The 14,242-nt window shown below is 36.5% G+C and overlaps 1 protein-coding gene across 4 annotated transcripts in view; it reads right to left on the minus strand.

Moving 5' to 3' along the window:
- Positions 1-14,242, minus strand: part of LOC129258955 (titin-like) — a 49,143-nt gene that overhangs the window by 21,687 nt on the left and 13,214 nt on the right. For 2 of the 4 annotated variants that reach the window (XM_054897218.2, XM_054897209.2), the window contains exons 13-31: positions 13,600-13,788; positions 12,903-13,079; positions 12,288-12,437; positions 11,748-11,858; positions 11,106-11,297; positions 10,263-10,565; positions 9,707-9,817; positions 8,916-9,107; positions 8,197-8,319; positions 7,647-7,838; positions 6,969-7,152; positions 6,021-6,493; positions 5,552-5,714; positions 4,943-5,164; positions 4,529-4,712; positions 3,703-3,872; positions 3,069-3,175; positions 2,067-2,256; positions 219-527 (exon numbers count right to left, since the gene is read on the minus strand). In XM_054897218.2, the coding sequence (XP_054753193.2) occupies positions 219-527; positions 2,067-2,256; positions 3,069-3,175; positions 3,703-3,872; positions 4,529-4,712; positions 4,943-5,164; positions 5,552-5,714; positions 6,021-6,493; positions 6,969-7,152; positions 7,647-7,838; positions 8,197-8,319; positions 8,916-9,107; positions 9,707-9,817; positions 10,263-10,565; positions 11,106-11,297; positions 11,748-11,858; positions 12,288-12,437; positions 12,903-13,079; positions 13,600-13,788 (3,742 nt within the window). The remainder of the gene's footprint in view (positions 1-218; positions 528-2,066; positions 2,257-3,068; positions 3,176-3,702; positions 3,873-4,528; positions 4,713-4,942; positions 5,165-5,551; positions 5,715-6,020; positions 6,494-6,968; positions 7,153-7,646; positions 7,839-8,196; positions 8,320-8,915; positions 9,108-9,706; positions 9,818-10,262; positions 10,566-11,105; positions 11,298-11,747; positions 11,859-12,287; positions 12,438-12,902; positions 13,080-13,599; positions 13,789-14,242) is intronic. The other 2 variants (XM_064097731.1, XM_054897234.2) reach the window with 1 other exon arrangement.

Consider the following 14,242-nt stretch of genomic DNA (forward strand, 5'->3'; position numbering starts at 1 on the left):
TGATGTAATATCAGGTGATATGCTGAAAGTTGAAATAGAAGTTCAACTATAAATGGGGAAAGGCTAATATTAAGCATGTATGAAAGCATTGATGGGAATATGGCCTATGAAAATCAATTGATTAAATAGTAATTACAAACGAGAACTGAAAGGGGGATAGCAAAGCATCGGATATAATTATAAGTGACTGAATCAAAACCACCGTGTTATAATCTCACCAGTTACAACAGTTAAGTTAGCACTTGATGCAGTGCGCCCCCAAGCATTAGTCGTCTGACAGGTATACACCCCTTCGTCTTCTGCGAAAGACTCATTCACTTGCAGCACTGCAAGACCTTCCCGATCATCAAACGACATCAGAAATTCACCAGCTTCATCAAGTGCTTCGTCGTTTTTGAACCACTTGACGGAGATGGGCAATTCACCGCTGATTTGGCACGTGATTCGGATAGGATCGCCCTCTTGTAATGTTACGTCTTCGGGATGGGATAAGATGGCTGGCGCTCTTAAATCACCTTCATCTAGGCCTAGCATTCAAAATTGGGGGGATTATTTTCCATTTTGGAAAGGTTAATGTTAGTAAATGTCACCAAAGAGATTAACTGCAGACCAAGTTTTAATAGAATATCTGAGAATCTTATCGATGTTTAATTCAGTTTACAGAACGTATTAATTTGGAAAGAGTGACAGAAAAGATGTGCATTAAAAGGTTATTTCAAATATATTGTCCTCTATACATTTAAACAATTGTTTAACTGGTCTGTATATTTTGAAAATTAGTTTGACTAAACTTTAAAGTGTAGTAGGCTACATTGCAATAACAAACAACTGATAATGTTTATACAGAAAATTTATATGAATATTTAGAAGTTTAACATGTTTGTAAATATGTAAACAAATTATATCATATAAATAATAACATATCGCTTGCCATGATAAAAAGAATATTCTCCATACAAAGGCTATTATTCCTATTTCATTCAATTCCAAATGACATATATTGAACCCAATAGTAATTTATTAGGGCTCCTTTGCAACTTTCAAGGGTTATATGGCTAAGGTTTTTTTTTAAGGGGGGTCCCTCTCTTAGCACCCCCAAACATATACGAAATAATCATGTAAATATATCAAGTTAAGAGAATTTCACCCAATCTGCAGTTCACTGTTAATCACATTTCTACTACACATGGTGTACGACAAGTGAAACAAATCATGTATCAGGATTTAAGGATATGCAACTGAAAATGAATTTCAAACTTCCACACAAGTTCTTTAAATGCTAAATCAGAGTCAATCTACAATTTATGCGATATGTCACTACTATTCTACATACATGTACATGTATTAAGACTACTTTGCAAACATTCATTTTCAATCATGCTATCTAAATCCATCAAGAAATTACTTCATTCATCTTCAGGAATGAATCAATACCAAGTATGTCATAAACATCATACTCGTCTATATCAATTAACCCCATATTTTTCAATATGATTGTGTAATCAAAACTGAAATTCCAGTATACAATTTGGTATTTTCAAAGTTTGGTTTCATCATCACTTTATTATTCCACTGTAGAGTATATTAGTTTCATTGCCTCTGAAAGTCTACTCTGCCTTAAAGCAATTTAAGAATTGATGCCACCATGCAAAATAATTAAAGCAACCGCTGTGCCCAAAATATGCAAGCATGCAAGCAGTTTTTAAACATATAAATCGCTGTACAACCCATATATATGTCTGCTTTGATATAGAAGCTCTTAGATGCCATTCCCTTGCTTTTAATGCGTACAATAGATTACAAATACCCGCAACATTATCATCACCCCAAACAATGGATTAAAAATGAAGATATCTCATTCAATGTGACAATGCTCAACGTACGTATCAATCTGCAAACAAGGTGCAAACTAATTGTCTCAAAATGTAATCAATGTACTTGTTTTTAAAAAATATGAAAATCCAATGATATGACCTTGAAGAAATATCAAAGAAAGGGCAATTACATTAGAAAGAACATAGAAATGGTAAAGATCAGTAATCTAGAATTGTGCATTTCAGACTTACCCATGACGGAGAGCATACTGGTGGTTTCAGCCTTCCCAGCCTCATTGGTTGCACGACAGGTGTACCTGGCAGCATCCTCGGGGAAGACCTCATCGATCTCAAGTCTACAGGTACCAGTCTCTGTGTTGCGCTTCAGATTGTAGTCTGGGTTGTCAGCATTGACTGGCTTGTTGTTCTTAAGCCATTCCACCTGTGGAGTGACAAAAAGAGTCAGTTTGTTTGGTGTTTAATCTAGTACTATTATCTGCTGCTTGTTTGCGAGGTGCTATGTCTGGCCTATCGTTGGGATCAAGGCTACACATAGATATCTAGCTTTGATTATTTATAAAGTGATGCTATCATTGACACCACTACCCCCCCCCCAAAAAAAAAAGATACTGATAGACACAGATTAACATAGATCCAAATCTTGTCATGTCAGTGAATATGAATATCCAATATAAAATTCTATGAATTTCTGATATAAAAGAACCCATATTGAACCCTCCACATTTGCATGGACAACCCTGGTCTCAACATGACTCCTGATATCATAAATAAGAAATCATTATGATGTGAATCATTTGTCCAGCACAACTTTTCTCATGATTTGAAGCATGTAATGCTCATTTATCAGCCTAAGTATGGCCAATATTCTCACCCGGTCTAAAGAATATAAAAGATGCTGCAGACCTCCATTCATATGTGGTTTGTAAGGGCCCGTAACACAAAGATTAGCAATGATCATAGAATATTTTTCTACGATTAATTGCACTGACTAAAATTCATCGTGAAAATCAAGCCTACGATTAATCGCTAACCTTTGTGTTACGGGACCCAGGAGAGTATTTCATGAAGCATCTTGTCAGTCATTTTCATTTACCAAATTTGCTCTCAGCCAATCAGATGCAAGCAATCCAGTAGCTTATAACACATAGTCAGTGAAATTTTTGTTTCATGAAATGCTCCCCTAAACAAGATCCTATGATGAATGTACATGTACCATCGACAGTCCATACTCACCACAGGCACAGGATCCCCTTTCAACACACATTCAAATGCAAACGGAGCTCCCTTCTTAGCTTGAGCATTCATCAATGGGGTGATGAACACGGGCGGTTCCTCAGCTTCTGTAAGTGGATGTTAAGAACAAGAAGCAGATGAAGATGATGGTCATGTTTCTTGCTGAAATCACTCCCAATTTATTGCAGATCAATACGTATCCAATATTGTTCACTTTGGGGAGAATAACTGTTAAGTCCCATAATTTGTCCATTCAGGCATATTTTCCAATTTTATTGGCAAATGAAGAGCAGTCACAGTACATAAGAGAGAAAAAATGTTTTACGAATCCGAGCAGTGACCTTGTGGTGTCAATTTTGATTGAAACCATTATTTTTGGGGTAAAAAATAATGGTGAAATTTATTTTTAAACAAAGTACACATCGATACTGAAAAAAGTCCTAATGCAGTTTACAAAGAAATTACCTGATACTACAAACACACAAAATCTAAATATCAAATTTGTTCACTCCATCGTGAGACAACACAGCAAGTTACTAGCTATTCATACTACCACGATGCTTAACTATTAAATATTAAATTCCTTATTCTACACTTACATCAAATTTAATTTGTAGAGTGAATGTGAACCTACCATTGACTTTGACCTGGATGATACACTCTGCCCTACCAGCAGGGTTGGTAGCAGTACAGATGAAGATACCTTCATCTTCTAGATCAGCCTCTGGGATGATCAGGGTGTGTGTCTTACCATCTTCCTTCAGGATGTAAGGTTCTCCTTTCACTTTGATGCCATCCTTAGACCTAATGATAATATTAATAATGAGAATAATAAGTATTTCTGATGCAGACTTTCTGATATATTATCACTCAAGGTTTTGATATATAAAAACAGGGCCCCTTTGCATAAAAAGTTACCATCATGGTAACTTCGCCATGCAATGGTAACTTGCATGGAATTCTTGATTTTGATTGGATGTTGATCAGCGTTACCATGGTAGTTACCATTGGATGACAAAGTTACCATAATTGTAATTTTCATGCAACGGAGCCCTGAACAGGAAACATATCACTGCACAAAATTTTCTAAGCAGGAAGATGGCAGAGAAACAATCATTTTAACTAGCAAAAACAAATTTATTATTTCAACTATTAAAGGCAGGAGAAGGGGAGTCAACTTGCTATTGACCAAAATCCAATGGATCAATTCCAGTAGCTTGCTCAGAAGCTCATAACCTGACATTGATAGCAAGTTCTAATGAAACAGGTACCTGAACTCTAATTGAGTAGAGCTTTATCACTCAATACACACACTTTCCCTTGTTATACATGTATAACATCTTCCTTGTAGATCCAATAACTAAGAAGTTCTTGGGGATACAATCAGATGGAATTTCAGGACACAATATCTCTGTATCTCTCTCTCTCTCTTTTCCATTGTACATATCAATGTTACTTACCAAACCACATTGGGATCTGGATAGGCATCCACCACCACCTCAAGGCAGAGTGGTTTGCCTTCTTCTACATTCTTATCTCCTGGGATCTGAATGAACTTTGGCATGAGGGCATTGTGGGTCAACTGGATGTGTCCAGTGGATACCTTTGGTACTTGCTTGGGCAATACAAACTCCTCCTGTACAGCTGTGGAAAAAAGGGAGGGGAAAACCTAATATAATAAACACGTCACATGCCAAATGCTAGCTCTATAATGATGTAACCTTTGCAAATATGTCATCATCTTCTCCAAATGTGGAGATAAGATTATTAAATTTTCATCAAATGCAAAGACACAAACACTTGCGGGTATTTAATGTTTGTGTGACTATTTCAATTTGGGGTTACCATGTAATTTACAAGTACTGGTGACTTACCTTGGACATTCAGCTTAGCTTTGCATGCTGCTTCACCGATTACATTGAAAGCCTTGATGGTGTACACTCCATCAGCTTCTGGCTGGGTGTTGTAAAAGCTCAGGGCACAGAGTCCTTCGTCACCGCACTCCACTCGAAGGTTATTGGACGTACGGACGGGAACACCGTCCTTGTACCATTCAACCTCGGGTGCAGGGTCTCCCTTCACGACACAGTCCAATTCTAAAAAGCAAACAATCACACAGTGATGACATGAAAATCTTTGTATCATCTTATATGTGAACAATTCTGCATTTAACAGGTTCTCATATTGTCAAATATATTATCTTGGGGGAGAATGATTGAAAATAATATTAGGCACTCAAATCCACTCTGCAAAATGCTTAAGGTACTACATGTATCTGTCATTACTATGGCTTTTGCCTGACTACCATCTTGGTTTAAAAGCATTTCAAAATAGTTTAATAGCAAATTTAGCAGCCCCTCAAAGCCCAATACAGATGGTCCCAATGCTTTCCAAACAAAAATCAAGGGTCAGCAAATTGTAATTATATCTCCATCAGCATTGTAGAGTCTCTGTGACTTTTGTCAATCAGGAGTTGAACTTACGTGTTGCCCTGCCTTGCTTGACAAGATTGTCCCTTATCTTCCTGGTGAAGTAAGGAGCATAACCAACAGGCTTAGGGGGTTCTGGTTCTGGCGCTGGGAAAGTTGGGAACGCTTCTACTGGCTCCTTTCTGGTTTGAGTGATCGGCGATTCTGGTTGGACGAGCTGAATAAAAGAATTTCAAGACCAAGATTATGTTTCAAAAGAAATAAAAAGAACTGTACAAATATACAGACAGGCACATATTAAAAGATACAACATCTTAACAATAAGATTATAATTGTAATTACACCTCCAATAATTAACCAAAATCATATGAGGATGGTATCAATATGTGAATAAAGTACAATAAATCTAAACTGAATGAAAGGATGTCACATAGCCCAGTTACATATATGAAAACAGTTACCGCTACTAATCAACTACAGGTTAAATTGATTCACAAGAATGAAAAATTATTGAGAAATTTACCTGAACAGTTTTGGTACTTGTCTCCGGGAGTCTATCCAGAGGTATTTCTGCATCGCTTGTCTGTTCGTCTGGAAGGATTATTTCTGCTACCTGACGCACAGGACGTGGTGCCTTCCACTGCTTCATCTGAGCTGGCTTCTGGTATTGCGGGACCACACTCTCCTGCACCGCTTTAGGAGGTGGAGGGGGCTGCCAGGGCTTTGTCTCCACTGGCTTTTGGGACACCGGTAGCACGGACTCGTCGACCAATCCTGGTGGAGCTGGTACAGGTTTCTGGGATTTGACCAGCGGTACTGTTTGGACCGTACGTTGGACTTGAGGTACAACTGTCTCATCTGCTTTGGCTTGAACTGGAGTTTGTTTGGGCAGGTTGTTGGCAAGGGCAAAGAGTTCATCGTTGGTGACCTGGATGGCATCAAGGAGCTCACGATTGGTATTGATGGTTGAGGTGACGCGAGGTGGTACCTTGTGACCTAAGAAAGTGGTTTACAAAACACTCATCAATTTCATATTACAACATAAGCATAGATGTGTCTAATCTACCTGGAAAATAATATGGACATTCCGGTTATACAGTATTGTTGAAAAGAAACAATATACTTTAACATAGAATATGAACAATACTAATTGTGTGTAATAAAAATATGTTTCTTTACAAGGAATAACAGAGATGCAAAGTTCAAAAACTTAAGCCATGGTTCAGATTCTAGGTGGGGAATGTCAACTCGACATGAGATTACCAGGAATTTTATGTAAATCAAGACACTGTGATGCTGTCAGGAGTCAGCATTTTCAGGAAATGAGCAAGAGCCCCTAATATGAGAGCTTCATGCAAAATGCATGAGACTTGTCAAGTCTGCATTTGTCTGCATCACAAACAAGAATACTGCACCTGCCCTCCTCCTCTAAAATCTGAATATGCCCTTACATTAACCTGCATGCACTTACTGTATAGATCGATGGCCATTTCATTCAGTTTGAAGAGCCTGGCTTTCTGTCTTGCATCTCCTTTCTCAATGAAATCCTCAACCTCTCCTAGTACTTCTGCAGCCTGTTCCTGTGCAGTGAAGAGAGGTTTCTTCTGACCAACAGCTACCAGGAGATCCTCAGCCTTCACTTGCCACTCAACAACCTTCAAAACAAGATTACAGAACATATATATATTTGGGGGTTTGATTCACTTAATGGCTTATAAGGCCATGTATGCTAGTGAGAAACAACTGTGAAACGTACTGTTTTTTTTTTTAATTTTTTTTTTTATATAAGTTAAAAATTCATCTTCAAAGCTTTGTATATCACCCAAAACATACATCGTATGTTATTTGACCACCTGTATTGAATTGTACAAGCTATCACATAAAAGCCATATGTTTCCATTAATATAAAGACTGTATATTGAATATTTAATGGATGTGTAAAAATCACTTTCGTTCTTATAATAACCATGATGATACAAAGATCATTTACTCATCTTCTGCTATAAAGAAAACAATAAAAATCATATATATGATTTTCATTATAATATATTCATTCAAGCAATTAATTCAAAGTCAATTGTTAGTGCAAATGACTTTCTTGTTTGGTGTTTTATGATTGATGTTGGATAAATGAATCACTACAACTTACAGTTTTGTAGAGATCATGGAACTTTGGAGCAGTCTTGAGCTTTTTACGCTGGTCTTGGAGAGACACGTTGAGCTTACTCCAGAAGCGATTGATGTCATCAACATCTCTCTTGATGGCTGAAGCATTAGGAGGGTTCTTGGCAAGAGCAGTGGTTGCTACGGTTACAAAGTCCTTGTGTTCTACCTCAAGGGGCTGCCAAAGGGTAAATAACAGTTAATGTATGATTGAATAATACCTATTACTATTGCAATTCCAAGGTAAAAAATTATCTTGAATCATGCTTACCTTCAAAAAGCCTGTAAATCGTCAATGACACAATGTATATTCATATCAACAGAAATACCTTGTAGGTTGGTTGTCAGAAAAAAATTATTTCAAATGATACTAACATACCTACATGCATCAATTTTATGATATGCATGAAAATATTGTACAATTGGACTAGGCTTCTCACTTTTTTTTTACATTGTTTGAGCGTTCCATTATCAATAAAAATATTTCATGTAATATTACAAATATTGATTACAGTGTCAGAATTCTTAAAACAAACCTTTACATCTTGCTCGAATGTGGCAAACCTCTTTTGGATTTCAGGTAGATCCTCTGCCTTCTGTCCAAAATCAGTCTTGAGCTCTTCAACATGCTTGGTAGCTTTCTGGATGCGAACAGCCAACTGTAAAGAACAATAAGTAACAACTTCTGTGTTGATGCAATTCTTTGATATGTTTTAACCACTATCCATCACATAGTATTATATATGTAACATAATGCTACTACACTCTTATTTCTAAATAGAAATTAATCAAAATTAAGAATGCTTCTGCTCCTTCTTCAGAGGGCTCTGGAGCCTATCGCGAAGATGCTAACATTGATATGTATGAACTCGTATTTCAATTTACGTATTCTTAAACATTGAAATTGCAGGATACTCAGAACAGATTTTAACTGATTCATTAACTTTTTGTTTATTAAAAACCCAAAGGAACAGCCTTAGAATGTTTATACCCTTTTTATCTAAGTCACATATGCTTTTGGCCCTGCTGAGTATGAGGATTAAAACTGTGAATCATGACTTGCAAATGATGACATTACAGGTAGGCCTTTAGTTGTAAACCTTTTGCATTAAACACAGGTTCACAAAATGCAGAGTACAAAGCAAACACAATCTATTAGAAATAATCAGACAGATTTAAACAAATAAACATCCATTTATCAAAATGAAATCTTTTAATATGAAATCAAACTTTTTCAAAGTGGGCTAAGACTTACTGTCTTGAATCTTTTGTGGATGTTGAAGATGACCTCCACTTTGTGTCTGTAGTCATGAATCTGTCTATTCAGCTTAGACCAGTAGCGCTCAGCCTCAGCAAGGTCTTTCTCAATCACACCAGCAGAGGGCGGCCTCCTGTCAAGAGCAATGTGGGCGGAGCTCACATATTTCTCATACTCATCTTCCAAGACCTGCATTCAGATACGATCAAAGAGGAAATCATGTCATTTAAAAACCCTAACCTTTCAGCTTAGACCAGTACTACTATTGCCAAATTTCTTGATATCAATAACTAATGTCTGATTAAAGACTTGGTTATAAATTAGTCTCCGTCTTTATTCAGTTTGCACAAACTGACAGTAACTACAAGAAGAGAGAAGAAAACTAAATAAATCAACTTCATAAAATATCTAAATCAAAGAACACCTCTAAACTCTCAATTAATATAATTCCTCCAATCACAAATTGAACTACATGTCACTATCAAATACCCATTCTGGCTTAAAGCTTTGGGGGCCCTGGCTAATGATCAAATTGGCTAATTGCCATTTTCATCTTCTGTACTAATTTCATGTTGCTGATCTCCCAGTTGGTCTCATCAGAAAGACTAAATGAGCAAGTTCCAATTAGGTAAATTCTGTCAGGAAATTTAGAAAGCAGATCTAATTAAACAAAATGTTTTGATACTATATCATCTGGAATGGAACCAAACAAGCAACAGACAGAGAAAAATGAGACCATGTGGCAATCCATCCGACAATAGTCTGAAATGACAATGAATATTATTCACCTTGATATGAGCTTCCCAGTCTTCATGTTTCTCAATGATAAGAGATGATGAGTGAGGTGTACTCTCAAGGTCCTTCAGATCATCCTCTGCTTGTTCCATGTTCATTATTAACTAAATAGAAAACAAAAACATACAACAATCCTGTTTAATGAAACTTATCAATGGAAAATATTTTCAGCCTAGGGGTTTATGCTACTGAACTTGTGTCATCTGGCTGGAAAGAAGGAAATGAAATCCTCCCATTAGTTATTTATAACTATTTTCATAAAACAGAGGCACTTTTTACATTGTTGGAAGTGTTAGAAGTAGACGAGCAATACAGAAATGAATTGTTAAATTGTTTAATGGCTAGGTTCATGTATGGAATCTCACAAACAGATATATTTTCCAAATAGTTGATCTAGTATGCAAATTAATGGTATATTGTAATGAAATATATAATAACTTTTATCATTAAGTACATTACTATTTATAGATTTAATTATTGTAATTATGCAAATTCTTAAAACTATATCTTTGTTGGGGTAACTAATAATTCATCAATCTCAGAACTCACAGTCTTGTACTGCATCCTGATGTTTGCAACCAGCTGCATCTTGTCCCGGTAGTCCTGGACAGACTTGTTGAATCCCACCCAGAAGTTCTTGACCTCATTCAGTTCTCTCTCAATCAGGGTGGAAGCAGGCGGTTTCTGGTCCAGTACTATGTTGGCCCTGCTCACGTAGTTGGTGTACTCCTTCTCCAGACCCTTGATGTGGACCTGCCAGTCCTGGAACTTCTCTATGGTCAGTGTCTCCGAGACCTGGGGCTGCTGTAGGTCCTGGAGCTGTCGATCGGCAAGTTTTAGATTGCTTACCAGCTAGATAACAAAACATGAAGAAAAATGAAAAGAATTTTACCAAAGAATGTCATAATCATACCACACATCATACTAATATGGGAGAAGCTTGGCAATTAAAGAGGTTGAAAAAACCCACTGTACTACATCCATCACATAAGACCGCTTACGATATACTACAACCATTTAGTCACAAGCATGACATAGTAACTGGCAAATGGAAAAGGGAAAGTTATTTCTTTGAGCAAACATATCTGATTCATCTGGGTAATTCAGCTTCAGACAAGTTGGCTGAAAGGCAAAGTGTCTGACTGTCACTATGGTAACTATCTGATAAAAAAACTGACAGGTCTTTTCATAAAACACTCCCCCCAAAAATCTATAACTCCAACAAATATCAAAACCAAAAACAAAACCTACAAACTTCCCAGCAGTGAATTAACAAAGTAGCATCAATAGTCACTCCCAAAGCCCAAGTTAAGATATAACAATAATCTCTAGCACGTTTTACATGAGATAAAGAAAAGTCATGACATAGACACGGTATCTGGGTAGACTTACAGTTGTGTACTGTTTGCGTAGATTGACAACTAACTCCATCTTCTTCCTGTAATCATCCACATTCTTCATGAAGCTACTCCAGTAGGTCTGGACATCCTGGATGTCTTTTTGAATACCAGGTTTGTCTGCTGGTTTGCCCTTCAGAGCAATGTGAGCAGTGCTCAAGTAATGCTGGTATTGATCCTCCAATACCTATTGGTAAGTAAAAGTATGACATATAAATCACATCATCAATGAGGTAGAGGTAAGGGAAAATAAGCAAAATAAGGCAACAAAAAGAAAACTAACATGAATGCATGTTGAAGTTGGTATCTAGCTTGTTGTTTTACACATTCTAGAATAAAAGAACACATCAAAGACATAAGTTTAAAAGATATTGATTAGATTTTTGCCCTCCCCTAAAAAAAATAAAGTATCTACAACTGTTAAACAGTATACAATCAAATCAACTCCACTACCCTTAGATTGACCTTTATGGCATCTGCAATTTTTAGGTCTCACAACCACAGATTGTCATTACTCAGATATGCATAAATGGGCTTTGTTTGATACAGTTTGTTGAATTCAAGAGAATGAAAGTGCGATTGATGACAACTTTCCAACTGGGATATCAAGAAAAGATCATAATTGCTGTATGTTTACCTTGATTTGGGCTTCCCAATCCGTGAACTTCTCAATAGTGAGAGAGACGGATTCTTTGCTCTTCCTCATACCATCCAGTTCATCCTCAGCACGTTGAAGATGTATGATGAACTGTTTGAAGCAAAGAAAAAAATATGATATGCACAGCAACTTTGAAGTTTTGAAAAACTTTTCTGTAAACAAACACAGAATATCTAATAGGCTCTTCAAGCATTACACATCAACATCATGGACTGAGTGGTGATGATGTAACAGTCAGGTATTGTACATGCATCATACGGTCATAAAGATTCTAGAACTGGAAATGCATTCACTCAATTTGTTTTCCTTCATACTCAATCAAGTATTCTGTGGTCATAGATTCAAGCATACACACATAAATTTATTTCCTGAATGATGTCATTGCATTCATGAGGATTTGACCAAATCTTGAAAAGAATTTTCGAATAACAGTCAACAAAAGCACTTAAAAGTGTGGACAGGTGCTTCCAGACAACATTAACATGGTCCATGACCACACACATTATAGTCAGTATTTACCTCTGATTTGAGAAGCTTGAGGCTGGTGTCTTCGCTGGCCTTGGTGAGACGTTGCCTGTAACGGCTCCATTCATTCAACCAGTGCTCCTTTCGCTCCTCCATGGCTTGGAGGGTCACCTCAACATCTCTCCTGGCTGGAGAGACAGGATCCTAAAGATGATAAATCATCAGGAAAGTAAACGGTAAGGAGAACGTAAAGTAAAATAATGCTGAAGAAGAGAATCAGACAAAAGAGCTTTAGCCCAGCCTACTCAGATCTGCACATGACCCTTTGGGAGCACTATATTTTTTACACTGCCGTCTGCTCTTTAACAATTGTATAAAAGCTTCAAAATGCAAAAAAATGCCTCTCGCAATCATTTTTTTTCTTAATCATCTAGAATGGACCCTTTGTACATAAACAGGTTTTTTCTGTGACTAGAATTATTTTGAAAATGGTAAAAACTATCAGAGGTTTATACTAAAATAAAAACAACTTTGCAATCAAAATGTAGCGTCCCTTGCCAATTTCCAAAGGGAATTAGAAAAAAATATTAGTTAGAATATGGATTTAATCAACTATAGTCTTATTAAAATTAAAATAACAAGCACATGATTCTGATAATGAGTACTGACCGACTGCCTAATCTTTGCAATGACTTCATCTCCCTTCTTGGCAGCTGTGGTGTAGAGTTCTGTGATGTAGCGTTTCTCTTCCTCATGCTGCTGTAGTTTGATCTGAGCTTCTGAAGTATGTGAGGGTGCTGGTTGAATTTGGTATGAGGCAATCGCTTCATCCATGGTCTTGTTGACCTGAAATACAACAAGAAACAATTCACAAAAATTTAATGAAAATAATGTAATGATTGAGCCATGGGAATTGAATCTTTATATCGTGTTATTTCTCATTTGCTTTTTTTTTCTTCAAATAAATATATTCAGGAGTTCTCTTTCATATATTGAAATTCTAAATCAATATGACAATGAAATCACTTCATTAAAGTGTAAATCTGTAAAACAGTCATTTGAAAGCTGTTGACAACTTTTTATACCTCATCAAAATTCTTGAGGCAACATTACAACAATCAAAATCACCTCAAGTGGCTGTAGGTAAATTGTTAAATGCTATAGCCATTGGCAATTTTATTTCCCTATTGACTTAGAAGTATGAGTCTATGCTCTACAAAGTCAAGACTGCCTGGTAGACACACTCTCCAACTCTGCAAGTTGATTTATTACAGTACTGCAGGAGAATCTTCATCAAGATGCCATTACTAGGAGTTGTTGGCCCTGCATTGGGAAGTATTTGAAAAGAATGTTGCGATTTCATTACCTTATTGACTTTTTTGTAGAAGTCAATGCTCAATGTCAGGACTATCTGGTATTCCCCAACCCTGTTCATGAAGCGATGATGAGCTGATGTTAGCCTCTCAACGACCTGTTCCTTCTCTCCTCCTGTATCTCCCTTAGCTCCAAGCATCTCAGCAGTCTTCAATCTCATCTGGATCTCGGTTGTTACTCTCTGTCAAATACAAAGATCACAAACATTAAATTAAAATTTTATTATACATTCATATGTAGAGGCTTTTAATAATTCTGTATCATAATTATTATCATATTCAGGGTTGATATACATAAGACAGTTCTAATACAACTGCCAATCACATGTAGCTTTGTGCAGCATCAATTTTCATCTTGAAAACTTACTATGAATCATTGAAACTTCAGATTTTAGATTCATAAGTTTTCAACTTATTACACTGTGATATTGGCATCATAAAGATTTATGAATATGGGCCTAGGTATATACATAAATAAACATTATAGAAAGTTTCCATAACATTTCATCAAAATATCTATGACTGCATAGTGCAATTTAATAAACAATCATTGGATATGCTTTAGCACCATACTGTATTTTACAGGGTAAAAGTACAGCTCTTCTGATAATATTTTTCACTCATTTGAAAACATGT

Source organism: Lytechinus pictus, chromosome 1 (assembly GCF_037042905.1).
Source record: "Lytechinus pictus isolate F3 Inbred chromosome 1, Lp3.0, whole genome shotgun sequence".
Lineage (NCBI taxonomy): Eukaryota > Metazoa > Echinodermata > Echinoidea > Temnopleuroida > Toxopneustidae > Lytechinus > Lytechinus pictus.